General features: G+C 49.9%; 9 protein-coding genes across 9 annotated transcripts; 5 read left to right on the top strand and 4 right to left on the bottom strand.

Annotated features, from left to right (window-relative positions):
- Nucleotides 1–45: 45 nt before the first annotated feature.
- N7484_003263 (uncharacterized protein) lies at nt 46–4,035 on the top strand (the record flags this gene model as incomplete). Its single annotated transcript, XM_057113683.1, has 10 exons — nt 46–119; nt 172–1,527; nt 1,581–1,811; nt 1,869–2,037; nt 2,105–2,113; nt 2,164–2,793; nt 2,850–3,218; nt 3,290–3,417; nt 3,469–3,572; nt 3,638–4,035. The coding sequence occupies 10 exons, from the start codon at nt 46–48 to the stop codon at nt 4,033–4,035; spliced, it is 3,468 nt and encodes a 1,155-aa protein (XP_056973823.1).
- A 251-nt stretch (nt 4,036–4,286) lies between these two features.
- On the top strand, nt 4,287–5,478 carry N7484_003262 (uncharacterized protein; the record flags this gene model as incomplete). The annotated part of the gene is made up of 5 exons (XM_057113682.1): nt 4,287–4,425; nt 4,494–4,797; nt 4,854–4,954; nt 5,061–5,232; nt 5,310–5,478. The coding sequence occupies 5 exons, from the start codon at nt 4,287–4,289 to the stop codon at nt 5,476–5,478; spliced, it is 885 nt and encodes a 294-aa protein (XP_056973822.1).
- A 740-nt stretch (nt 5,479–6,218) lies between these two features.
- N7484_003261 (CheY-like superfamily) lies at nt 6,219–9,339 on the bottom strand (the record flags this gene model as incomplete). The annotated part of the gene is made up of 2 exons (XM_057113681.1): nt 6,219–7,719; nt 7,778–9,339. 2 exons carry the CDS (start codon nt 9,337–9,339, stop codon nt 6,219–6,221), a joined length of 3,063 nt encoding a protein of 1,020 aa, XP_056973821.1.
- A 957-nt stretch (nt 9,340–10,296) lies between these two features.
- On the bottom strand, nt 10,297–12,224 carry hsp60 (chaperone ATPase HSP60; the record flags this gene model as incomplete). The annotated part of the gene is made up of 3 exons (XM_057113680.1): nt 10,297–11,813; nt 11,878–12,019; nt 12,117–12,224. The coding sequence occupies 3 exons, from the start codon at nt 12,222–12,224 to the stop codon at nt 10,297–10,299; spliced, it is 1,767 nt and encodes a 588-aa protein (XP_056973820.1).
- A 1,239-nt stretch (nt 12,225–13,463) lies between these two features.
- On the bottom strand, nt 13,464–14,850 carry N7484_003259 (uncharacterized protein; the record flags this gene model as incomplete). The annotated part of the gene is made up of 2 exons (XM_057113679.1): nt 13,464–14,551; nt 14,772–14,850. The coding sequence occupies 2 exons, from the start codon at nt 14,848–14,850 to the stop codon at nt 13,464–13,466; spliced, it is 1,167 nt and encodes a 388-aa protein (XP_056973819.1).
- A 1,603-nt stretch (nt 14,851–16,453) lies between these two features.
- N7484_003258 (ATP synthase subunit epsilon family protein) lies at nt 16,454–16,791 on the top strand (the record flags this gene model as incomplete). Its single annotated transcript, XM_057113678.1, has 3 exons — nt 16,454–16,485; nt 16,542–16,656; nt 16,717–16,791. The coding sequence occupies 3 exons, from the start codon at nt 16,454–16,456 to the stop codon at nt 16,789–16,791; spliced, it is 222 nt and encodes a 73-aa protein (XP_056973818.1).
- Nucleotides 16,792–17,193: 402 nt separating this feature from the next.
- On the top strand, nt 17,194–19,897 carry N7484_003257 (N-alpha-acetyltransferase 35, NatC auxiliary subunit; the record flags this gene model as incomplete). Its single annotated transcript, XM_057113677.1, has 8 exons — nt 17,194–17,334; nt 17,411–17,478; nt 17,552–17,692; nt 17,742–17,963; nt 18,021–18,476; nt 18,530–18,787; nt 18,839–18,937; nt 18,992–19,897. The coding sequence occupies exons 1-8, from the start codon at nt 17,238–17,240 to the stop codon at nt 19,895–19,897; spliced, it is 2,247 nt and encodes a 748-aa protein (XP_056973817.1). The 5' UTR covers nt 17,194–17,237.
- Nucleotides 19,898–20,491: 594 nt separating this feature from the next.
- On the top strand, nt 20,492–22,804 carry N7484_003256 (uncharacterized protein; the record flags this gene model as incomplete). The annotated part of the gene is made up of 4 exons (XM_057113676.1): nt 20,492–21,222; nt 21,274–21,533; nt 21,587–21,812; nt 21,865–22,804. 4 exons carry the CDS (start codon nt 20,492–20,494, stop codon nt 22,802–22,804), a joined length of 2,157 nt encoding a protein of 718 aa, XP_056973816.1.
- A 1,354-nt stretch (nt 22,805–24,158) lies between these two features.
- On the bottom strand, nt 24,159–25,010 carry N7484_003255 (GNAT family N-acetyltransferase; the record flags this gene model as incomplete). The annotated part of the gene is made up of 4 exons (XM_057113675.1): nt 24,159–24,406; nt 24,463–24,580; nt 24,629–24,918; nt 24,977–25,010. The coding sequence occupies 4 exons, from the start codon at nt 25,008–25,010 to the stop codon at nt 24,159–24,161; spliced, it is 690 nt and encodes a 229-aa protein (XP_056973815.1).
- Nucleotides 25,011–25,796: the final 786 nt, after the last annotated feature.

Here is a 25,796-nt window from a genome sequence, read left to right as displayed (position 1 = left end):
CTTTGCGTCGGGAGCATCATATTATCCGAAAGATAAGCATAAATCATGCCGCCATCGTCCGGGCCGGGACGCCCACCGTGGTTCGAGCATATTCAAGCCGTGTCGAAGACAAACGTGGAGTATGTGGACCCTTTCCCCGCTCGTACCAGGGGCCATCTTAACATTTTACAGCATCGTTGCCGTGCCACCTATTGGAGCACATCATCAAAGAACATGGACTGCAGCAGGCTCAAAAACGCCCTGGCTCCGGACCGACTTGATTCATCGGATGCCTAGGGCACGGATCCTGTTGTACAACCATGGGCACCTGCATGAACATGACACAATCGACGGTCTAGGTCAACGCTTATTAAATCTCCTTATGGACGAGCGGAAACATCACAGTGGTCGTCGGCCACTGTTCTTCATCTCCCATAGCACAGGAGGCCTCGTGGCGAAGGCGTGTTTGTCTTCGGCTTCACGGGCCGAGCCGAGCCAGGCGATCCTGACCAGCTGCTATGGCATCGCCTTTTTTGCCACGCCACACCAAGGCTCGAGTTATCTATTTGCAGAAGAGTACATGCCTAGTATCCGTGATTTGCTACATCTTGAGCAGGATATTCCCGCTTCTCTTAGAGAGCAGTTTCGTCCCCGACAGGAGAAACTCTGGCATCTCTCTAATCAGTTCAAGGTATTGTCGGCTGATATGAAAGTTTGGTCTTTTCTGGAGACTATTGACTCAACTTTGACTATATCGGACTCTGAGCTTGGTAGCACCATGGAGTTTCATGCTCCTATTACCTCCATCCGATCCGGATTATTGGACATCGAACATGAAAAGGAGACGCCTATGGCTACAGACCATGCCGGAACGGCGACTTTCCAAGGCCAAGAGGCGTTCCGCGATGCTTTCCTAATCGAGCTGGCTGATGCGGTCAATCTAGCCGTGGAGCTCTCTGGTCATGAAGACACTCCATTGAACGTCGAACAGGCAGTCATGGTGCAGATCAACGGGTTCTTTGAGGACGCTGCATTGGGCGTCAGTGATGATACTCCTCTAAAGATGTGGTCAACACACGTATCTTTAGAGGAGTATCTTGCTAAGGGCCCAGGCGCATGCCTCCGAGGACGCTTGAAACGCACTCGACTTCTGGGGCTAGATGATTCATCTCTTAGCAGCTTTGACAGCCGCCGTTCCTTCACACATCTCCCAGCAGACACGGAGCATGAGAACCACTCTGAACATCTTGAAAGTCAGCAGGGAACCCAACATGCTAATGCCGAGCCTAGACCTTCGCGACCTCCTATGCGACAAAGTCGCAGTTTTATAGCACCCGAAAATCACTTCTCTCCGGAGATTCATATCACAGAAGCAGGGAGGGATGGGTATTTCGATCGCGATCGACCTTTGAGCGAGAGTCCTCCGCCACCAATTGAGCGTAAACGGAAATCGTCAATCGCCAAAGCACTGGGTCTTAGCCAACTGCGTGCCCATAGGCGCAACACATCTGACGTTAGCTCACAAGGAAGCAGTTCCCGTCCAGCATCGTAAGATATCCGTCAAGGTACTAGTCTGCGAGACCTCCATTGACTATTTATAGGAGCTCAACCTCGCCGCCTCAAAGCGCAGGGCTTTTAGCGGTTCCTTTTTCCACGCGGGGGCTTATCAATCAACATGGAGATGCGCCAGATATTCCCCGTTCAGTTCCTCGGTTTGATCGACCCGAGCCCGACACTGAGAAACTACTTTGGATTCACGTTCCCTATACTCATCCGGGATGGGTATCGCAAGTAATTCGGCGAGCTTGTAAAGACCGTCATGAAGAACATTTGTAAGATCTATCTATGGCGTCGGGAGGCTTCTCTACTGACCTGTGCCATGAATACAGCTTGAGGAAATTCATCAATGACAAGAATTGGTATCTCAACCTTAACCGAGCTCGACATTTGGAACCGCATGCTCGATTTGTTCGGCCGCAATGTATCCATGCGCGCCAGATGGATGTATCTCAAAGTCCGAAGGCCGGGGCGTCTGAAGATCCCCAGCTGGCCCTCTATGTGAGTAACGTCCGATGGCATCCATCAAATTAAAATAGAAAACAACGTAATACTAATAATACGACAGGCGCCTTATGTGAGTCCAACGTGCAAGCGTCCCTGGTTTCCTACTAACCAACGATCCAGCTTCATTGGGACACATACCGCAACCTCATCCAGCGTCGTAAAGTAGTCGAAGATAGACTGCGACAAGGTCGCTCTCATCCAGTTCCCCCTCGAATTGCGAAGTCAAGTCTAGAGGCCCAGCTTATCTGGCAGTATCTCGGTTGCGAACCACCCATCCATTTCAGACGTACACTCGACCAATTCGGATACCCAAATCTACGATCAACAGTGGCTCGGGATGATGATCAGATGCTATGGAAGCGCACGCGCAGACCGGCTCGTCTGGACGAACAACTTCGGGAGTATCTCGATGCCGCGAGCGATGACCCCGAGGAGTCGGAGCCAGCAGAGTTCATGGATGGTAATGTACTAATGGTTGATCAACTATGGCTCTGGATTGTAGACCAGAAGACCATTGTGACCTTTTTCCCCAATCAAGAAGCTACTACCTCCGAGGGCAAGCTGTTCGAGCAGTCAAATCTGCACAGTAGCATCTATAACGAGTTGAATGGAGACTTGGCTCGTCGATTTGAAACAGCCGGCGATCTTGCGGCTCTGATCATGCTGCATGCTGTGACGGTCCTTCTCGACCGGACCCTCCATCATGACCTGCAGGTTCTGAGAATATTTGAAGAATCTATCAGTATTCTGGTATGCTCTAGCTCCTGACCGCAGTTGATGGATATTTACTAAAGCCGAATATGCAGACGGAATCGGTAACCAAATCCTTCAAGCGCTTCCGTAACCGTGGTTTCGCCAACAGACCCGCTGATCATGATCGAACTGTCGAAGGAAAGTTCATGACGGCTGCGCAACGCGATCAGCGAGATCGCCAATCGGCACGACGGAATCGAGACGATTTATCTGTTCTCCTGGAACTCCGGGATATTGAGGATGAGCTTGCGACTATAATAAAGCTTCTGGATCAGCAAGATACTGTTATAAAAAGCATGGTGAAGTACTTCGATCGAGATGGTTGCGGCAAAATGTTCCTTGATGCAGCGCAGCTGAGGATTGATGAGTATCGATCGCAACTTAGCGAGATGAAAGAGAATAGCCACCTGGCTCAGAAAGCGGTAAGATCAGCGTTCCTTGAATATCGAGTGCTAGTCTGAGCTTCCATTCACTAACATAAATTAATCGTCAGGTGGAAACCTTGCTAGATCTTAAACAAAAGCAGGCAAACGTTGATGAGGCCAAGATGGCGCGCTGGCAGGCAGAAGAGACGCAAAACCAATCAAGATCGCTGATGGTTTTTACCATCTTCACTGTCATGTATGACTCGTTCAACTCAGCAGATCTAATTGTAATTGCTAATATTCCCAGCTTCCTACCACTGTCTTTCTTTACATCTCTTTTTGGAATGAATGCGCGGGAATGGAGCGACCAACAGACCAATCTGCCACTGGGAGAGATGTTCGCGATAGCTGGTACGACTGACACAGTCACTAGAACTACTCCATTGTTGAGGTCAATCTCTAATTTCATATCTTAGGTCCGGCCTCCTTTGCCATCATTGCGGTAGCCCTCCTACTCGCTTTTAGCGAAAAGTTACGAGACGCAGTTAACAAGTCCCAAAAAATAGGATCTGGTCTATGGAAAGACTTCATATCCAATCCTATTAAGAGCTTTTTACACTGGAATTCAGTCAAGAGCCGAATGCCTTCGGTTATGCCTGTCGAGGGTTCAAGGCTACGGAAGCTGTTTGATCAGTATCTAGGGTATGAGAAACATCGGGTCAAGTTCGACGAGGACTTCTGGAAACGGAGGCAAGAGGACACCAAATCAATCTTAGAGATTGAATGGAAGAACTACAAACTTGCGAATCCTGGAATGGGCCGAGAAGAGTCCGATTCACTAGGCGAGAAGATACAACATATGGTTCCAGTGTGAGGTGGTTGAGCCCCAACTGAGAGGACTAAGAGAAATGGCGAGAATGTACTTAGGAACTTAGGCGTGATCATACCAATTAGATACTTGCATTTCAACCGCGTGTTTCCAGATCAAACAATAGTATAAAATAAATGTACTGCTTGTTTTCCTTTCATCTTCCTTCTTCTACCCGCAGAGTTTGTCTATCGCGCGCTACGCGCAACACACCCTCACCACCCCTTTGGAACCCTTTTTTGTTTTTCGTTTGCATCATGAACATGCGAGAGAGATTCATGCGGTATCTTATGAGCAACGCCGCTGTCGGGCCCCCCAAGCTCACGCGGTGGGACTTTGATAACCCACTGGTCCTCTATGCCCTAAACCCGCACCCGTACTGGGGTTTCTGCCATGGTAGGTCAAATTCCTCTCATTCAAGACGCGATTCGTTATAACTAAGATCATTCTCACCATGGTAAAAGGCCCTATATTTGACCCAAATGTTGTCCTGAAGCCACCCATTATCGAAACTGTCGAAGATGACGAAACCGTATGTCTTCGAAACTTTTTGGAGTTTATGGCTTCTGTGGAATCTGAAAAAGATGCACAGGCTGCAGCTGCAGTCGAGGAGGCTGCTCGAGCTAAAAATGCCGTTAACCCCGATGATCTAGCCAAAGGAATTAATGGGCTAGATATCACGTCCAAAGAGACGAAACGGCCGGCCAGGCGCAGGCTTCCTCCTCGCCCGCGCCAGTTGCTCTTTACCAATCCACACAACTTCGAGATGTAAGTGACACTTCCCATTAATGATCCCCTCAAAAGATGATAGCTCACATCAACAGTTGTGATATCATTGTTGAACTTCCCGACATCATGTGTGGTTACAAATCAAGCCATCCTGCTGATATGGCCGCCCATCTACGGAAGTCTCACGCTGGCGCAAGTAAGTATAACCCCCCTGACATTTTTTTTTTGAATATTTCATTCGTCATTTGCTGCTGTCCTTTCAATAGTTTTAGGCTAGTACCATACATACTGATGCTACACAGTTGCTCGTCCTATGCGCTATTATCTGGATGATGCCTGGAACAACTGCGTCGCTTCTCTGAGGCGATGGGTGCTGACCGGCGGCTGGCGTGATGCCAAATACCGGCTAGAGCCTATCCGTCTTCGCCCTGGATCGCTCATCGATATGTTCTGTGAGGATCTCGAGCGTATTGCGTGAGTTCTGCTTTACATATTGACGTCAAGGTTTCTTTGCGAGAGATACTGATGACTTTTTTTTCCTCTCATAATAGCCGAGAGGATGCCAGCTTTGCCGCCAAGTATGGTTGTCAGTTCCACCGTTACTCTGCCCACCTCACAAGCATGGACGATCCGGAATGGGGAGAGCCTGGATACCGCTACAAGACTGCTCGAGCGGGTCAGGTTCATTTTCCTGGCAAGGATGACCGTTTCCTCTTTTAAGCGGATGATTCATGCAAAGGGTCTACGGCCGTGTCGACGGGAATGATATTGTTAGGTTGGACGGGTCGGTTTATTTGCATGGTTTGTCTCATTATCCAACACAGCGTGGATTACAGTTCTGAGCCTTTGTTTTCTATGTTTCCACCTGTCTCTTCAACTTTCATGAGAATCGCTTTCATTTGACTTTCTTGCGTTTGATTTACCGTTTGATTTACCGTTTGTCTTGTTTATGATCAACCCCTGTTAATGAAGTCTCTAGAGAACGGTCGACTGTAATAACGTGCCCGGTATGCTTGTCGAAAGGAATGGAAGAACCCCCACAGGGTGATAATCCTTTATTTTGATGGAAAGGAATAAGGGAATGATCTTCCTAGTTGGTTTCCTTTAATGTTCCATCCCTAGTGATATGTACTTGTATTGGATGGGTGGACATGATGACTATGGCTCTTCCGTCCCAGCCTGAGTTTACTGATACGAATGACCGCCAAATAATCAAGGGTAGCTTCAAGGTGCACGGAGCCCGAAAGATGTCAAAGAAAAAGATACACCCAGATATGCGAATCAAAAGATGTGCCATCCAATAAATCCAGCTTAACGCATCAGACGATAGTAATTGTGGAATCGGCCCGTGGGGATGATGAGGAGAGAATCTCCTTCTGAGAGCGGGGCTTATACAAGATTTCGAAGTCGACCTATGAGGCCATCAAGTTCAAGAAAATGGGTTTCAAGCAAATAGCCCTTTAAGTCTTCCCTGCTGGTAATGGTGAGATATTCAATGCTGCGTATTTGTGAATGGTCTCCATCATATGAGCGGGTTGCAAGGGCTTGGAGACATAATCATCCATGCCAGATTCGAGGCACTTTTCGCGGTCTCCAAGCATGGCGTGCGCCGTCAATGCGACAATAGGTGTTCGAGGGAGTTTCTGGATCTTCTCATGCTGTCTTATTGTTTGGGTTGCCTCAAACCCACCCATAATAGGCATCTGGACGTCCATAAGAACCACGTCATAGCGTCGCGATTTGACCTCTTTCACAGCTTGAAGCCCATTCCCGACGACAGTGACGTGATGTTTGCATTTTTCGAGGATACGGACGGCTACCTTCACGTTTACTTCATTGTCTTCGGCGAGTAGGATTGAAAGAGGGCGAGTGTATCCAGGTTGAGTATGGTTTTGGCGGTTTCCTATGGCAAGAACAATTCCATTCCAAAGATCGATCGGCCGGCAAGGGGTAGTGATATAGGCTGTTATACCGAGTGCACCGGCGGTCTTCATTGGCAAGGATAACTCGGGGGCCATGAAGATAAGAGGGTTAGGCGAGAATTGGCCACATGCGCGCAACGCGAGAGCATCCTCCATTGTTGAAACAATCATTGCGCTGAAGGCAGAGCCTATGTTCCCATTGCATTGGCCCAGATTGAGTTGATCTTGCGTTAATACCACGGCCTGAAGACCTAGCTCTTGTAGCATGCGGACAGCCGGACATCCAGTGTTCCTTGCATCGCCGACGACCAAGAACTGGCAACCTCGATGAGGCAAGATTTGCTCAGCGAGCGCTACTGGAGGCTCACTGACTTTCAATTTGCAAGTGAATCCGAATGTGCTTCCTTTGCCCGGGTTAGATGTGACCCAGATGTCACCACCCATGAGGGAGACAAGGCGCTTAGAAATGGCGAGTCCCAAACCGGTGCCCCCGAAACGCCGTGTCATGGATCCATCCGCTTGTTGGAACTTGTCAAAGATAAGACCCAGGTTGCTCTGTTCGATTCCAATGCCGGAGTCTGAAACTGAGAATTGAAAGGTAGCTTCATCGGATGCGCAAGTGCTATCCTGTATATGCTTAATGCAAACATGAATTTCGCCGTGGTCGGTGAATTTGACAGCATTTCCAACCAAGTTCATCATCACTTGCCGGATTCGATAGGCGTCACCGATGAGGTAGTCTGGTACACTGCCGTCGACTGAGTAAATCAAGCTTAATGCTTTCTCAACTGTTTGCACGTCGAAGGCCTTCAGCACTCTCCACACAGTAGTGCTCAAGCTGAATGCAGTCTTTTCAATCTTCATGTGATTTGCTTCGATCTTGGAGATGTCCAGAATATCGTCGATAATTGTTAGAAGACTGAAAGCCAGGCTGTGCACCATACTGAGTGTTTCGCGAACAGAGGCGGGAAGATCGTCGGTGTCGAGGGCTAGACTAGTCAGTCCGATGATTCCATTCATTGGAGTGCGGATTTCATGACTATTTGTCTGTTAATTTCACAGTGTTGACCGAAGTTGGTTTGGAGGCGAAGACAAACCTGGTATTCGCCAAGAACTCCGATTTACTACGGTTGGCCAACTCAGCCGCTTCGCGAGCAGCAGTATTGCGTTGGATACTATCACGTAGGCTCGATATCATCTTGTTGATCTTCTGTTTCAAATCGTCCATCTCACCAGATGCAGACACCGTGATGAGTGATGTAAAGTCGCCGCTCATGGCTGCTGTTGTGATCTCTCCAAAGGCTCGGACTTGCGACGTAAGGTTGTCTGCCATAGTATTGACGTCTTCACTAATCGACCTCCAGATACCAAGAGATCCATTCACATTCGCTTGTCCACCTAGTTGTCCTCGTACACCCACATCTCGCGCCACACCTTTCAACTCACGTGCAAATTGATTCAGGCCATCCACCATGCTGTTGATCGTTTCCTTCAGGGTCAGTATTTCCCCTTGGGCATGAACTTCGATCTTAGTGCTCAGATCACCACGCGCAATGGCCTGGGTCACATTGGAGATCTGTCGGACTTGCATAGTAAGATTTTGGGCCATCGTATTAACATTATCTGTGAGATTCCGCCACTGTCCTTCGACATTCTCCACTTGTGCTTGGCCACCTAGCGTACCATCTGTTCCCACTTCACGTGCCACTCGGCTGACCTCGAAAGCGAACTGGTTCAGTCGGTCAACCATGGAATTGATCGTCAACTTGAGATCTAGAATTTCACCCTTGACATCTGCCGTCACCTTCATGGTCAGGTCTCCCCGGGCCACAGCAGTTGTCACTTTGGCAATTTCGCGGACTTGCTGCGTTAAATTCGAGGCCATGCGATTCACATTGTCGGTAAGATTCTTCCAAGTTCCTTCCACGCCATGAACCACTGCCTGGCCGCCAAGGGTTCCGTCTGATCCGACCTCTCGAGCGACACGGCTGACCTCAAAGGCGAACTCCCGTAGCTGATCCACCATAGAATTGATAATGTTCTTCAATAACAAGATCTCGCCTTTGCAATCTGCTTGCACCTTACGTGTGAGATCGCCCTGCGCTACCGCTGTCGTGACTGTGGTAATATCGCGAACTTGGGTCGTAAGGTTGTTTGCCATGGCGTTGACGTTGACGGTCAGCTCCTCCCAGATACCCTTGATGCCCTCGATTTTCGCCTGTCCGCCCAGGACTCCATCGGTGCCAACCTCGCGAGCCACCTTAGAGACTTCTTGGCTAAATACCTGTAACTGGTCCATCATTGTATTGATGGTCTGTTTGAAGGTGGCGATATCAGGCGAAATCTCCAGCGGGTGCATGCGGGCCCGCTGCGACAGGTCTCCATGAGCCACTTGAGTGATGATCTCTCCGATCTCACCCAGTTCCTTCTGGAACGCCTCGTTGATGTGGGTGTGTTTGCGTAGTTCCTTCCGAAGATGTGAGCACTCCCGCTCGATCTCCGCGATGGATGAGTGGGCCTCGCGACATTGGATGAGCTCCTCAACAATCTGTGTGATAAATTCCCGCGGAACTGACACCTGCGGACTTTGTTGGTGCTGTAGGGCTGCACGAGCCTGATAGAGATCAACGTCGGCGGCTGGGCCCATTTCTACGGCCATGGTCGCTGACGGTGAAAATGCCCAACACCACGATGTGGGGATAAAGTAAAAGTGACGTGCTCCACTATCTTCTGACGGTCACAGTCGCAGTTGAGGGGGTAATACCGGTAGTATTATTGGTACAAATGTCCTGTGATCCGGGGGTCCGGGGTGAGGCAAGTCCCCCCTCGCAGGTGAGATGTACAGCAAGGCTGGAATAGTGTGGGCGCGCTCGTATGCATTACCGACTCGCCAAGTCCCACAGTTGGTCTTTTTTTTCCCCGGAGTTGTAAGCAGAAGAAAGAAAAGTGGTTCTCGGGAGTTAGACTAAAATGGGGAGAAAGTGGTTACAAAGGAAAAGAGAAAAGTAAACACCGGGTTTTTTCTTCGGTTCTAGTCTAGACCGCCGATGGCGCGCGCAATCTATACTTTCAGGTCAAAATACCCGAGCTATGGACCTCGGGATTATTTGCCACCACCAGTGGAATGTTATGTGGTTCCAAGGTTCTTCACGGAATCTAGGTGATCGTATGATAATTATATACAATCCAAACAATCACCTGGAGGTTCTAGAGTTTATGCAGATCTGTCAATGCGGGACGATCCCTCTTCCTGGTCCACCTCAAAGCTCTTAGCCGATCGACATTGAAATCGCCATCTCCGGAGAACAGTCCCTGCCCAATGGTAACCCAGTCCTCTACTGAGATAAAAAAATTAAAAGCATTATCGCATTAAATTTTTAATGCATTAGAACCACGTAGACTGAGAGAAAGATATGATACAGGTTTGCGCCGGAACCTTTTTCGAGCCCCAGGAGAGTGGAGAGGGCAAATAAAAAGACATACAAAAATACAGGTATAGGAAGTAACTCCAAAACATTACAAAGATCCAGGGCCGTAGAGGGAGACACGGCGATGCAAGAGATGCGCAAGGAAGTCGTCAGGAAGGCACAAGGTTATTGGGGAACAGGGGAGGCGCTTAGAACATGCCGCCGCCCATGCCGCCCATACCACCCATGCCACCCATGCCACCGGCGGGACCGGCAGGGCCCTTCTCCTCGGGAGCGTCAACGATGGCAACCTCGGTGGTACCGAGCAGGGAGGCAACACCGCTGGCATCAACCAGGGCAGTGTGGACAACCTTCAGGGGATCGACGATACCGTTGGCGATCATGTCAACGTACTCGCCGGTAGAGCTGTCAAAGCCCTTGTTGAAGTCCTTGGCGAACTCATCAGTGAGCTTACCAACGATGACGCTTCCCTCGAGACCAGCGTTCTCAACAATGGTGCGGGCGGGGCGGGTGATGGCGCTCTTGATGATGCTGACACCGAGCTGCTGGTCGAAGTTGGCGGGCTTGACGTTGTCAAGAGCGTTGGCAGAGGCCTTGAGCAGAGCGGTACCACCACCGGGGAGGATACCCTGCTCAACGGCAGCACGGGTGGCGTTCAAAGCATCAACGACACGGTCCTTCTTCTCACCGACCTCAACCTCGGAGGCACCACCGACCTTGATGACGGCAACACCACCGGAGAGCTTGGCAAGGCGCTCCTGGAGCTTCTCCTTCTCGTACTCGGAAGTGGTGGGGTCAGCCATGACACCACGGATCTGCTCACAGCGCTGGGCAATGTTGTCCTTGCTGCCGTCACCGTTGAGGATGATGGTGTCCTCCTTGGTGATGGTGATGGAGCCAGTGGAACCAAGCATCTCGGGGGTAAGCTTCTCGAGCTTGATGTCAAGCTCGTCAGTGAAGACGGTACCGTTGGTGAGAACACCAAGGTCACCGAGAATGCTCTTACGGTTGTCACCGAAGCCAGGAGCCTTGACGCAGGCAACCTGGAGCTGACCACGGAGCTTGTTCAGAATGCAAACGGCGAGAGCCTCGCCATCAATATCCTCAGCGACGATGACCAGAGGACGACGCAGAGTAGTAGAGGCCTCCAGGGCGGGGATGATATCCTGAACGGCGGAGATCTTCTTCTCAGACAGGAGGATCAAAGGCTTCTCGAACTCGACCTTCTGGGACTTGGGGTCGGTGATGAAGTAGGGGGAGGTGTAGCCACGGTCGAAGCGCATACCCTCGGTGACCTCGAGCTCATCCTCCAGAGTCTTACCCTCCTTGACGGTGATAACACCCTCCTTGCCGACACGCTCCATAGCAGTGGAGATAAGCTTGCCAACGTGGGTGTCACCGTTGCCGGAGATGGTCGCAACCTGGGCAATCTCCTCACCGGTGGTGATATCCCGCTTGTTCTCCTGCAGGTACTTGACAACGGCATCAACGGCGGCCTGGATACCACGGCGCAGATCCATAGGGTTGCAACCAGCGGCAACGTTCTTCACGGTCTCGGAGAAGATAGCGCGGGCAAGGACGGTAGCGGTGGTGGTACCGTCACCGGCGAGCTCGTTGGTCTTGGAGGCGACATCCTGGAGGAGACGGGCACCGAGGTTTTCGAACTTGTCCTGCAGCTGGATGGCCTTGGCGACAGTAACACCGTCTGTTCGATGAAGAAAAAGTCAGCTTGTTTGTTGATTCTGAACGGCTATCACGGAAAGACCTACCCTTGGTGATCTTGGGGGAGCCATAGGCGGACTCGATCAGGACGTTGCGACCCTTGGGACCAAGAGTGGAGGTCACAGCCCGGGCGAGGGTGTCGACACCCTTGAGGAGGCTGGCACGCGCCTCAACGCCAAACTTAAGCTCCTGTTTCCGGTCAGCCAGGAATTCATCGGAATCGACGGGAGATGGGGCCGAAGGTGGTTGGACGCATCATCGGAGAAGGATTGACGGTGTCACGTACCTTGTGGGCGAAACGCTGCTGCTGCAGGTTCAGGGTAGAGCGACAGAAAGGGGCACGCTTGGAAGCGGCGGACAGGACCGAAGTCCGGGAAGAGAGCGCGCGCTGCATGGCTCAGGGAAAACAAAAAAGATCAAACGGAATTAAAAACAATAATATGAATTAGAGAGAAAATGCCCGATGGGAATTGGACACGGGTGGGTAGGAAGGATGGGAGGATAAAAGCTGGAGATGAAGCCAAAGTCTCGAAAATTTTCCAAGCGCTTCTCTTTCCCCAACCCCAGAGAGCTTGGCGGCAGAAAGAGCTAGAAGGTCACCTGACTACCCGAGGCCGGTCCGGGCCAACGGCATTGACATTCAGTCTCCACGACTATATGTGGTGTTTGTATTCTCATGGACATCTTCTATCACTATAAATACTATTCACTTGATTCTGTCATCTCTATCGATATTAGTGGGTAATTGAGCGTGGAAGGGACACCATCATAGTTGACCCGGCTATGCTCGGCAAAATATATACTCGGGACTCGGTGTATAATTCCAAGGTCCACATGCAGCTACCGATAACTAGTGACAACCTTCATTGCGTGTAGATTGCCTAGGTGTGAGTATGACAAACCATGCCTGAGTTTGACTCTCCAATAACTTGAATATGTAGCCGTAAATTCATCAGAGCCTTGGAAAATTTTTTGAAGAATCTGTCCAATGATTTTCTGATAATTGAACCATCAAGTGTTGCACTTGCGCAGTCGGGAATCGTTCAGATGGAATGATCTACTATGCCAGGTGCGGACCACGCCCGAGTTCATCTCCTACCTAGGAGCTGCCACAAAAGGGGACAAGGTGGCCTTTAAATTCTTGTCAATAATCAAATCCGTGGAAATATGTAAGAATGTAATTCGATAATCTGCTACTTAGGTTTAAGTTGCTCGAAATATTTCAGAAAATTATTCAACCCTGGGGCCCTTGAAATCCTGACCTCACATTGGAACACTCTCAGCTTCCTCAACCCTTTGCTCCGACTGAAAGTTTCGCAGCATCAACACTCAAACCGGACGCCATTGTCATATCAAAGGAACTGAAATCAAAGGAACTGAAATAAAACGGAACGAAGCTCTGCATCAAAGCAGCCGAAAGTGAAACGCAAAATGTTTGAAACGGAAGAAATCCACGGGAGCACCTGAGGCCTAAACCACACGATCAGACGAGAAGAAAAGGCAGTAAAAATGCAACTCTCTCTCACACCCTTTGAACAACTGCTGGCCACCCCTGAACTAAGAAACCACTGTACCTAAAGCTGAAGGTATTGTGTCTCCTGATCAAGGTTTTAACCACAGTCACTGCCATCGTTCAATCCAGCGATTCACCTTCACCTGTCTCCGATCTGGTCCACATGTAGTCTAAGACGTTCTGGTCAGGCATCTCATTGGACTCCACAGGCTGGCTCGCGATCACTTGAGGGGATTGTTGATGAAAGTTACTGAAAGCGCTGAAACCTGGCACAAATCCTCCTTGTTGCGCATATGGGGCACCTGGAGCGGAAGTCATGATGGCTCTGGGATCAATGCTGGGATCATAGCCTTGCGGCATGAATACAGGGCTACCGGGGAAGGTGGCCAGCGGCTGAGGCGAGGGGTATCCATACGTGAGTCCCCCATACTGACCCAGGTGTGAATTCGGATGACCATAGTAAGTATTATGTTCAGTGAAAAGGCCCTGATCCCAGTGTGGAGCCTGCTGATTAAGGGTGTTCGTGGACACACCAGTAATGGCACTGCCGAAGTCCTGGAGATTCTGGAGTGCAGCTGGGTTAACACCCAGAGAGACCATCTTTGACTGTCGTTTTTCCTGCGCCATATCTTCCACGATATCACCCTCTGCGGACTCATCGCGAGAGCCATCGGATTCAGAGCCAGACTCAGTATCACCCTTCAATGCAAGGAAAGGTGCTCCAGCACACACCAGGTTGTTTTCATTGTCTTTCTCGGATTCGACTTCACTGGTAGCGGCCTTTCGTCTCTTGTTGTTCTTTCCCTTGGGGTTGGTACGTTTGACACTGCCACGCTTGGGTTTGGTGCTGTACGAAGGGTCCTCATCCTCATCACTGTCGTATTCATCGTCCTCCCCTTCAATCTCATTTTGCGGAGGCATGTCATCATGTTTTCGGGTGGCTGCCTTTCTTTTTTTCTTGCCCCTTTTCGGGGTGCCCGCAGATCCCGATACTGGGGTCATTGCCGTGCTTCCACCTCCCACAGAACGGCGCAGAGACGGTGGGTTATTTTTTCCTTCATTCTCACGACGAATGCGGAGCTTGGAAAGATGCTGAATGATTGCACCCTCACTGAACTTCGGGCCCATAGTGGCAGCAACCCGATCCCATGGGATTTTAACGCCGGTGGAATTGCATGCTTGTTGGACGGTAAGCAAAAGCTGAATATCTAGGTCATCTTTTTTCTCCTGGTTAGCACTTTCCACAAACTATGATTTTCTCATAACATGTCCTGCTCATACCACATGAAATCACATTGAATATGCAGTCTTCAAAGGTACTTCATGCAGGAAAGGACTTGTGCAGACACGCAACAGAGAAAAGAGACGGTGACAAAACAAGACAAAAGTTCCATATGGGACAAACTGCAGTCCAAAAGGAGTACTCACTGTCCCAGCGGACCAGCGTGCGGCCTTTGGTACTACTGTGCTTTCTCTTTTCTTCTTGGTTTCCGCTTAGAGGGGCCATTCTGGGCTGCCTAGAGAGGGCCTATATGTGCAAAGAGTTAGATCGTCACTTTTTGACGAAGACGTGGACAATTTCTTGGCTTGAGAACCAAACCACGATGCCCAGCACATGATCGATGTCATGCATCGAATTGCTGAACCTCGATGCAAAGCATATGGTCGGTCTCATGTATCGAACCTCTTTTTTATTAGAAGAGGCAGCAGCATCTTTCAGGGTAGAAGGATTAAGATATCAGGCTTGATATTGGCTTCCTTTCCCCGTCATAAGTTGCCACGAAAATTCATGTGTCCGTGCTTTTGATATGGGGCAAGGAAACTGACGAGCACCACAGAGGAAGCGAATATGGGCATGGAGACATTATTCACTGACCTTTGAATACGCAGTGCGTGTTTATGGCAGGGAAAGATGATGGGGTGTGAGGGGGAGGTAACTGAAGAAGAAGAGGAAGAAAGGTAAGAGAAGCGCGTTGAGAACACGCTAGTGAGATCGGGCTGCTGCTACTCTGCGTGGAAGTGCAGAAAAATAAATTCATGTGCAGACATTATCATCAACAGTGAAATGGTATAGAGCCCGGCCTAGGATTTGACATGTTGGAGATGCACAAAATACACACAAGAGCTGCTATAACTTAGGACCATTGTCCACTCCTACTCCAATTGCGCCTAGCCATCAAGTTCCCGGACAGAAAAGTCTAGGAAGACTACCTCGGGTACTATGTCTTCTGCCTTATATCGTGATATACATCGAGTGTACATGATACATTGTCGTCGTGATCAATGACAGGAATATTCATTGTAGTCAATGTGCTTTGATTATTTCAACTCCTTGAAGCCAAAAAACAATAATAGAAATGTATGGGAATGACAACAGCTTAACATAATTAGGAAGTCCAGAACTGCAATCCCATAAAAGAAGGGGGATTCGAGTAAGCTCTTCTGTTTGGATAGGCTATGAACCTTGAGCTTTCCAAGGACTTACAGGTGTGTTATGCTCAACATCTAAGATACCTTAGGCTTTTGGATGCACAATGACGGCATTTCAATTGCTAAGAATAGAAATAACCAGACATTGCGCTATCTGTATTTCAAAGTCTAGAGTCTAGACTGTCTAGTACCCGACAATTGACTCTCTAATGTAGCCGGGCCAATTTTCAATTGGCATAACAACATATGCCTTGGATGGGAAGAAATATGGCCTTTGAAAAATTAATCTGCGGAAGACCTGTTGACCTGTTTTAAGGATACTGCGCCCTGGCTCTAGGGTCTTGATGTAAATTCGCGGAAATTATGGATCACGTACACCTTTCTTTTTCCAACTGTCATATCGCAACATTGCGATTGATTGATAACGCCAGGAATTGAATAATCTTGCGTTGAGTCCCATGTATTAGCGACAGTAAGACGAACAAATTTCCAAAGTTGCTCCCTATCGAGACAAGAGCAAGAGAACGCTCTCCGGACTCTCACCACATTATGAAATCACGTGATATCTCAATACACGTGATCACCACTCCCGATCCTCCGAAGTCGAACGCTTCCAAACTCACCCGAAGCTGTTTTCACCCCCTTCAATCGAACCACTTCCTCCTTCCACACCATTCAAAATGACTGCTGCCTGGAAAGCCGCCGGCCTTACGTATGTAACACCGGGAAATAACATCTTCAACAATTGATTTTCTGACACCGCTCTAGCTACAACCGCTACCTGGCGATTGCCGCCCGCACCGTGCGCCGGTCCCTGAAGGACGAGCCCCGTCTCGCTGCTGAGCGCCGCGGCATGATGGACCTTCGTTTCGCCAAGTGGGAGGTCAGTTGAGAACCAAGTTCCTGGAGCTTCGACAGATAAACTGACGAGAACCGGTAACAGGGCGGTAAGCAGGGCAACGTTCGCTCGCTCGCCGAGGCCAACAACGAGGCCATTGCCAAGGCCGCTGAGAAATAGACGACCAAACGCAACGAGCTATTCCGTGACCGTGAGAGTGTGTTGGAGAAATGATAGACCCGGGCGTGAGCGGCAAAGGAGAAGAGACTCCGGGGAAGCATTCAACTTGTATATGTGTAGCAATACAGGTCTGTCTGGGATAGACATGGCCTAGAAATCGCACTCTGCTTTTCTTTTCTTATCCCATCGTATACTTGCTGTCATTGAACTGTGAATTTTCGTGAATTCAGTAAGAAAGCACTGTTGTAGAGTGATCTGGTGGTCGGCCGCAGCTGCACGTCACAGGTACCCGGTCTGCCTGCCCGAATCACTTTTTCCGCCCACGGCCTCCCCCACTCACCCCTCGATCCGTTTGCTTTCTTCCAGACCTCGTCTACAGTTTGTTAAACTCTTTCTTTGCATGACAAGAGCCGGCAGCAGATTGCAGAGCTTCATATTCCTCTGCGATGCTGCCGAATAATGAGGTTCGAGTGCCCCCGCGGCAAGTTGCGCCGTCCGCTCCTCGGCGCGACATCACGGCCGAGTTCACGGAGGCCGCCTCAAGTAAGTCACAATAAGTCACAAATAGGCCCTTTCTCACAAATTCTTCTTACGAACTCACAATTTTATCTTGTAATAGAGTTACGAACGGGTCAGCTTGTGAAAGATGAGCTGTTTACCCTCTTCGAAGCCGTGGGCGCATTGGAGGTGCGTCCTTGTCACACCGGGAAATAAACATGCGGTACAAGACGACGCTGACGAGAATTTGGCATTGGTCTAGATCATGGACTCCAAGATGGACAGCGGCTACATTGCCCCGGGTGAAAACCAAGCGCAGGCGCTAGAAGACGATTACGACGTGCGGCGAGAATTGACACCAGAGGAGGTTGTGGGCTTGATGGATCAGCTACTTTGCCACGAGGTGTGTGCTCCTTCTCATATGGCATTAATTGATGCTGATGAATGTCTAGATGGCATGGCATATGGGCCATCCTCTTTCGCAAACACTTTTCACATCTATCTACCTCGATAAATTATTGTCGCCAGTGCCAAAGACCATGGAGGACGCTCGGTTTGATCGCGTGCCAAGCGAATCGATCCTTGTGAGCCTTGTGCTTCGAGCATATTGTCTTGCAATGGTCAAGGCTTGCGACTTTGTCCATGCTCGAGTGGCGGTTGAGTATTACTACGAGGTGAGTCAAGCAAGGAACTTGTCCATGATAGTTGCTGATAGTACTCGATGCTGTTAGGAGGAGGATTTTGTCACCCAGCTGTATAATCGTAACCTCTTGTCTCTCTTTGATGGATCGCAATTTTACCGCCTGCTGGACCAGGCGGTTGCGTGGGTGGATGAACAAAAGGATATGGACAAAAGGCTCAAGGACGCCATTCGCTGCAGACTGCTGTTTAGATATGATTTCCTGGCTGCACTGGACCAGGACCTTGACATTTTGGAAACTCGGGCAACAGAGAGTTTCACAGCATGTTTGTCGCATCTTGATGAACAGAAAGAGTCACACTCGCTTGGCCAACCTGTGCCGGAAGCCTTTAGCCTGAAGATCCAACGGAAACTCGCCAGCACTGTTCCCCCACGTCCCATTGTGCATATCAGCCATGAAGATGCCCTTGCTCATTCAAAACGGCTCTGCCAGGATGCTATTGATATGCAGCAGATACTCGACTATCGTGGCCCAACCAACTTCAAGGTAGGCGCGAAAAAGCTTGAATTGATATTCTATGATACTAACCTGAGCCATAGACCGCCATATGGACTCTTATGTCCCGGAAACCTCAGCCATCAGTATATATTCGCTGTCTCATTCAGGCATTGATCGTTAGCGACATGACCATCTTGGGTGCCGTTTCAGTGAAACAATTCCTGTTTGACGATCTTGCAGAGCTGGTACTGCCATGTAGCATCCTTCTGGAGGCAAATACAGACGACGTGGAACTTCCATCGGATCCCCGTTTCCAAATCGCCCGACACATGGACGGCTTTGTGAAACGATTTGCCCAGGTATGTCTATCCAGCCAAACGGGCATGTTGTCTAATACTAATCAAATACAGCCCTTCGTGGACTCGGTGCGATGCTCTTGTCTGAACCGTTGTCGGGTTCGTCGAACCATTTGCCATACAGTCGTGGACTGGGATAGTTTGCAGATGGAAGTGAGTCATTAACAACTGTCAATCAAGGAATATCTAGACTGACACCTTCTGAAGGCCGAGGAACTTGATTTGCAGCTTCAAGCCCTTAGCGGGGAGCTCCCACTGCAGGTCGGGGGTGGGGAGCCGACTTACTCATACCCGCTCAGTAGCTGGGCATATCACCAGAAACTAACGCAGCTTCAGCTTATCCTTCAAATGGGATTCGAACTTGCAATCTATTCCCCAGAGGAGCTTCCCGGGATGTACTGGTACCTCTCGCACATATGCTCCACGCACCTCGGCCACTTAGACCGCATTCGGACTTTTATGGTCGCTGCCCGGAGACGAGATTTAACCTTAACAAGTAGTCGGGCGGGTGATGCAGCCCGCAGAGCTTCCGCATTTCATAAATCGTTCCGGTGCCTGGAGAGGTTGACGACACACCTGATTGCGGTGGACGCCTTTGCGATTGCGCTTCATGCACTATATGTTCTCCTTGCGCGACACAAAATCCTTCCATCCGCCTCGGGCTCTGATGCCTACTCGACGGACAAGTTACGTTATGAAATTCGCATGAAGCCATTCCTTCCGATTTCTCTTCCTGAGCTGGTTCCATTTGAAGAATATCAGCGCGAGGCGACCTTGGAAGGAGACACAGATGCTACAATTTTGGAACGTGCCTCGAAGGCGATCACTGAGGCTCGGAAAGCTTGGGAGGCGACACTTGCCTTTGGCGCGTTTGTGGAGGACCCGTCGGTGGGCCAGTCTCCTGCCTCTGCCATTGAAGCAGATTGGCAACGTAACATCAAAGACACCATGCGTGCCTGTATCGGAGCTAGCATTGCGATTGAGATGGTCAAGAAAAATCTTTCGACCGAGAAGAAGTTGGAATTGCAGGTGACCATTCCCGAGATCGGGACCAAGAGCCGATGGCATGACTGGTGGAGCGTGCCGCAGGTTGCCCAGAAGCCGGAGCCGTGATCATGCGAGATTCTTATCCCTACATAGCATGACTCTGCGTGTTTTGTCTTAGCAAGTATTTCCAATTGAAGCTCTAGCTATGGTAGGAGAATAGCGAGAAAACGTTTGAAAGCTTGACCAATGACAAAAGCCATTACTATAACTTCATGTTTATTTGGTTAAAGTGGGGGAAAACATCAACTACATAAGAACACGGAAACGCCACCAAAACAATTTCCGCTTTAGGCGCCACGAACCAAGGGACGAGCGTGCCCTATGAAATCATCCATTTCATGTTCATAACCTGAGCGCTTGTCGAACGCAAAATTACCTTTTGTGATCGGCACTTTATACACCGCGACAGCCTTTAACGCTTGCGGGCCCGTCGATCTCAGTTTCTGCTTTTTCCCAACATCCGGGGCAAGCTCACGGACCTGCCACCATACGCCGCCACAGCTGCATCGGTTTTTACCCGAGATTCGACTCCTCGCTTTTTTACGGTTACTAGTCACCACTAGCCTGTGCTAATCTATGCTGCTCTTTGTCCTTCGTTCGCTGCAGGCAGCCTGACCTCAGCTCTTTCTCCTCCGAGACCACCCCGCGGGGCTCTAAAACATGCCGACGTATCCCATCCGCCGCCGTCCACGCGAGTGCAAGACATGCTTGCCATGTCGCGCTAGTAAGGTCCGCTGCGATCGCGAAGTGCCCTGCGGGAATTGCGTCAAGCGGAATTTCACCTGCTCCTACGGTCGCCCGCCGTCCACCAAATTACCGGCCTCGGTTACTTTCAACCCTTCTCCCACGCCGCTCCAATCGTCGTTTGCGTCGCCCGCTGTTGCCCCATACTACTCCTACTCTCAACGAGATTCTTCCTACACCATCGACGCGCCTTCGGGAACTAGCGATGAGCCCGACCTGGATCCTTCGGAGGTTATTGACATCTCGCAGGCAGAGTGGGATGAGATCAATACCAAGATGGCCGCTATGGAACAGATCCTCGGAAGCCTGCATTCCCTCTTCCAAACACACTCGTCCCAGAAACGAACCGATGATCGTAGCTTGGAGCGGAAAGATTCCATCCGGTCAGAGGGTGTCTACGGGTCGAATGTGCTGACGACTGGCGCTGTTCACCTTGGGGCTCGGTCCGCCTTGGTAGATATTCTAGACAAATCTAAGAGCTCGGAGGATACAGCGCAGGCGCTACCTCAGGAGGATCTTCTCGCCGAACTGGCGCTGGGCAATGAGTCGGTCGCATACCCGTTCGTGGATCTTTGGTCATCCGATCCCTACACATTCAACATTGCTGGAGTATGCGCGGTTCTTCCGGATGATGTACAATGCCGGAGGTAAGGTGTTTGGCAACGGATGATTAGGAGCCATGCTAACGACATCCTCAGATTTGTGAAGTTCTATAAAGATATCGGTGCGGTGTTGTACCCCGTACTACCGGATCTTGACAAGATCGAGCAACAGACGAATCAGATAATTTTGGGGAGGCAACGGGCCGGCGGCGCCTATAAACCAGACGCCAATGGATTGGTTAAGCCTTTTGGAATGAACTTGTCCTTCCTCAGCTTACTGTTTGCGATTCTTGCCTCGGGATGTCAATTGTCCGATCTTCCCGAGCGCGACCGTGAGCTGACATCATGGGTATACGGTGCGTTCCTGAGTCTGATCTTCACTTGAAGACAATGCTGACATTTGATGCAGTCTCTTGCGCATACCAGTGCTTGCGAATGTTGAATTACGTTTCGCAACCCACGGTAGAGGTTATACAGATCCTACTCATCATCAGCAATGTATTATCATATAATATGAACGCTGGTGCGTCCTACACATTACTTGGCATGACAGAACGAATGTGTCTGGTTCTCGGTCTTCATGTCGAAACGACCGGATTCTCATATGAAGAGCAAGCCGTCCGAAGACGCGTCTGGTAAGCTGAAGCTCGCGCTCATTTCACGATGGATTTGAGCTGACCCAGCCAGGTGGACAATGGCTTTCCAGAACAGTCACTTTTCACTCGCCTATGATCGACCGTCTATCACCATGGTCAGCCAACCCGAGATTCCCTTTGACCGTAAATCGATGCCGGGGCATCGATCCTATTTCGAAACCCTCTGTCGGGTCGTGTCGCTTGCATTGGAAGTGTTGCGGTCACGAATGCACCCCAACCATTCCCAACCCCGGTTCCATGAAATTCAAGAATACAAGCACCGCATTCAGCGCATGCTTGTCGAAGCCGCGCCGCATCTGCGCCATCGAGAACAATGCCGATCGCTTGCCGAACATATTGAACGAACAGAGCTCCGACTGCACGCTTCGTATCTTCTTTCAGTCCTGTGTCGAGTGTCATTGGATTCGCATGCGCATTTAGATGCTAATCGTCGAGCATTGATTCGGGAAGACTGTATTAGAAGCTTAATTGACACGGTGGATGCGTTTGTGGAGTTGCATGAAATCAATTCACATTGCTCTCGGTCCTGGATTAGCCTGCAAAGATCCATTGCCTCGGCTTTCCTGCTGATCACCAATGACGATGGCCCGCGGACATGGGAACTCATTGATCGCCTAGAGAAGGTCCTAGCAGATCACGTATACGCCGATGGTGACGTTAACCATAACAATCGCACTGATTCTGCCAAGCATCTTGCTTCGTCTCTTCGTGCCCTGCGTGAGATCCGAGAGGCATTCCGCCTCCGCAAACCTGCGTCGAGTGTCCCAGCTCAACCCCAATACCAATCTTACTCACCACTTATATTGCCTTCTCCTCCATCGGTCGACACCACCCCCGAGTTCGCTCCAAGCTTGGCACCTGCTGGTGGTTCCGTGCTTCCCATGGATGATTGGAGCATGCGCAATATCCTAGGTCGCGTGTCGGATGTCATGTTATTCCCAAGCATGAGCGGTCAAAATCCGGCCGTTTAGATAATTTGCATGGCGTTTTACAGGAGTTTTGCTCGGAGAACCTTGATGATCGGGTCACATACCCCCACTGCAGCCAATTTGGTTATTACACGCCCACCAAACGCTGGAGGGGGAAGCATTTCGGACTTGGGGGAGGGAAAGGCTTGATTATTTGCACATACCTCGCTAGCACGTAGACTCACTTGATACCATGTTCTCATACCAGTTCAGGAGAGTCCCCGACCTTCGGACGTTTCAAATAAATCCAAATCTCGAGAAATCGCCCCCAACTAAATATCTCCATCCACGGGGCGCCCTAAGCGCACTCGGACCCGGCGCGGACCGCCTCGGAAATCTAAGATTTAATTATCTGCCATTACGTCAAAGCGTAGCGTAGCCTCACCCTGCGAGCTCAGTGGAGTCTTGACCCTTCGGCCGGCCGAGAAATCACCGCTGATCGTCTGATCGACATTGGCTCCACGGGCTTTGACCCAATCCCCGATTTTCGCGGGGTGCCCAATGTCATGCGATGGGTCCTTATATCCGGGCCTTACCTTTTCCAGAGATCAGGGCAAAACCTATACATCTAGGGTGGTGTCTGCGACGGGGTCGATCTCCGAAATCACAATGTGAGCTGCCCACCGGCCGAAAGAGAAATGCAACGGGCCACATTCCTTTTGGTTTGCGATCGCTAATATTTGCCGGGTGCTGTCGTACAAGTCTGCTCTATTGGCTTGGTTCTGGCATCATTGGTTCGTCGGGGTGAGTTACTGGTTTTCTTTCCTGCTTGCGTTCGGCTTCCGAGGTTGCTATGCTGTAGCCAGCTTCTATGGTCTCTTTTTTTTTTTTTTTTTTTTTTTTTTTTTTTCCTTTGGGAGAACACATTGCTCTCATGTGGAAATAAAACAAAACAATGGAAACGAGAGCTTTTTGGTCTTGCAGGAATCCAAAAATAGCTCCATCAGGACAGCAGATAAGGAAATTCTCAATGATAGAATCGGATGCGAACTATCCTTGCATGCAGGCTCAATGCAAAGACATAAAGCCAAGAGTTATTGGTATGGTTCTCACCGCCACTTGAAGACGCCCGTCTTCGATTGCCAATACTGAGCAAACTGCATACTTCTGATGCAGGCGGACAGTAGAAAAGAGTGATTGCGAAAAGAAGAATGTGACCTATTCCATGGCATCAGCGAGCGAGAATTGTGATATGTGGCATTGAACTTCGACGTCACCCAAAAGTTCCTGTGGCTATATCAGCTCAGACCATCCTGCCCTATCAGACATGGCTTCAGCTGCATGACACAGATACGAAATGGCCGAATCATCTTTCATAAGTATATTGTATGGATGCACAAGTACAAAGAGTGTGGAATCATAACGGCGCAGAGTGCACCTGTTCCGGCCACCATACCATCGCATAGATAGGAATTCCCGGACCACCTGGCTGTCTTGTAGCATCTGCAGCAACCTTGCCTTTACCAACGATAATCTCTTCAATCTCTTTGAATCCTAACGACAGATAGAGATTACGAGAGCCTGGACTCGTAGCCTCGAGCCATATAGGGACACTATCGCACCGGGCCGTATGCTGATGCTCGAGCATGATGGCTTTTGCCAACCCTGTCGCTACGTCAGCATCTAAAATCTGAGACTAAGACCCAACTGGTCAGGCTCACCTTTCCCACGGTACTCAGGCTCCGTTCCAATACTGAAAATGTAATAGTACCGCTTGTGACCGCGCAGTCCTTTCTTTTTGGCATTGTTCGTCATACCGGAAAACTCCGTCCAAAGACGCTAGGATGTTTAGTCCTGTCTCTCGCCTCCATCCTCAGCAGAACATACCTTCAACCCCGAGAAGCCAAGCCTCCACAGAACGCAAAGGAATCCAGCATAAATGAGCGTCCAGACATTATCAATGCATTTTCCAGGTGGGATAATAACGGATGCAGCTTTCCAACCATCCGCCTCGGTGATGACCGCATCGTTCAGCAGAGCCGACTTGACGAGTGTAGTCCAGTAGATAGGTAAATAGGCAAGGCGCTCCTCCTGTGACATTTCTAGTAGCATGTATGTGACGACGGGGTCTGTATCGAAAACACGACCGTTGAGTCGTGCGACGGGGTTCAGATGCTCTTGATTCGTTGATTAGCTCGCACTCTCAACGCTGGTCAGCCGAGACCGGGGACTTACTATCTCTGCCATGCGTTAATGAGACCTTCGCCATGGTTGTTAATCAACTTTGAGGGTGTGGACGCCCATATAAATAAAGTATGCGAACTTTTAGGTGGGGCGCTTGGGATCATGGCTGCCATGAGAACTGGGAGATAGTTTGAAGTGTTGCGTGTCGAGACGACGTCGTTGTTATGTAAGCTCCGGCTGTCCCAGGCATGGCACTGAGCTCCGAACTTTAATTGGGAATCCTGAATGCTTGGACTAGTAACGCGAAATGGTTTGATATCTTGAAATGGATGCGGAGATGATGTACATGGGGGCTTCCAGAGGAGCCTATGGGATTGGCCCTTGAGGCTCCACTTTGTCGATCGGGCTCTAAACACTGGCCAATCCAGGGTCAGGGCCTGTTTCTCACAATGCTATGCTTGACGATCGGTCCTATAGTTTCCTACTTCACGATCAGGAATACCTGTGATACCGCGCGAGAGAAAGAGTTTGCGTCAAATTGGGAAACTAGAAATTGAAACACATATACTGGTGCTAAACTTCAAAGAACGAAGAGTCTCACATACTAACCTGTTGCTGTGAGAGACTTACTGATTATTCACTGAAGATGCCTGGTTTGACGAGAGTGAATTTGATTCCCTGTGTCGTAGCTGGCACCTAACCTCAAGCACTCGAATTGCAATGCCTTAGCTTGGTGGTATCCCGGAACCGGGACAGATCGATCATCACACACAGCGGAACCGGGATCGCAATCCTTATTTCTACAGGATGAATTGCTTCATTTCGTCTTACCTTCTCAAAACGCTCAAACTAATCGACCAGGAAAGCTCCC

The sequence above is a fragment of the Penicillium longicatenatum genome (genome assembly GCF_028827895.1).
Source record: "Penicillium longicatenatum strain IBT 33135 chromosome Unknown contig_2_segment0_segment0, whole genome shotgun sequence".
Taxonomy (NCBI): Eukaryota; Fungi; Ascomycota; class Eurotiomycetes; order Eurotiales; family Aspergillaceae; genus Penicillium; species Penicillium longicatenatum.
Note: the sequence above shows the minus strand (reverse complement) of the source record. Positions and strands in the feature narration are given on the sequence as shown.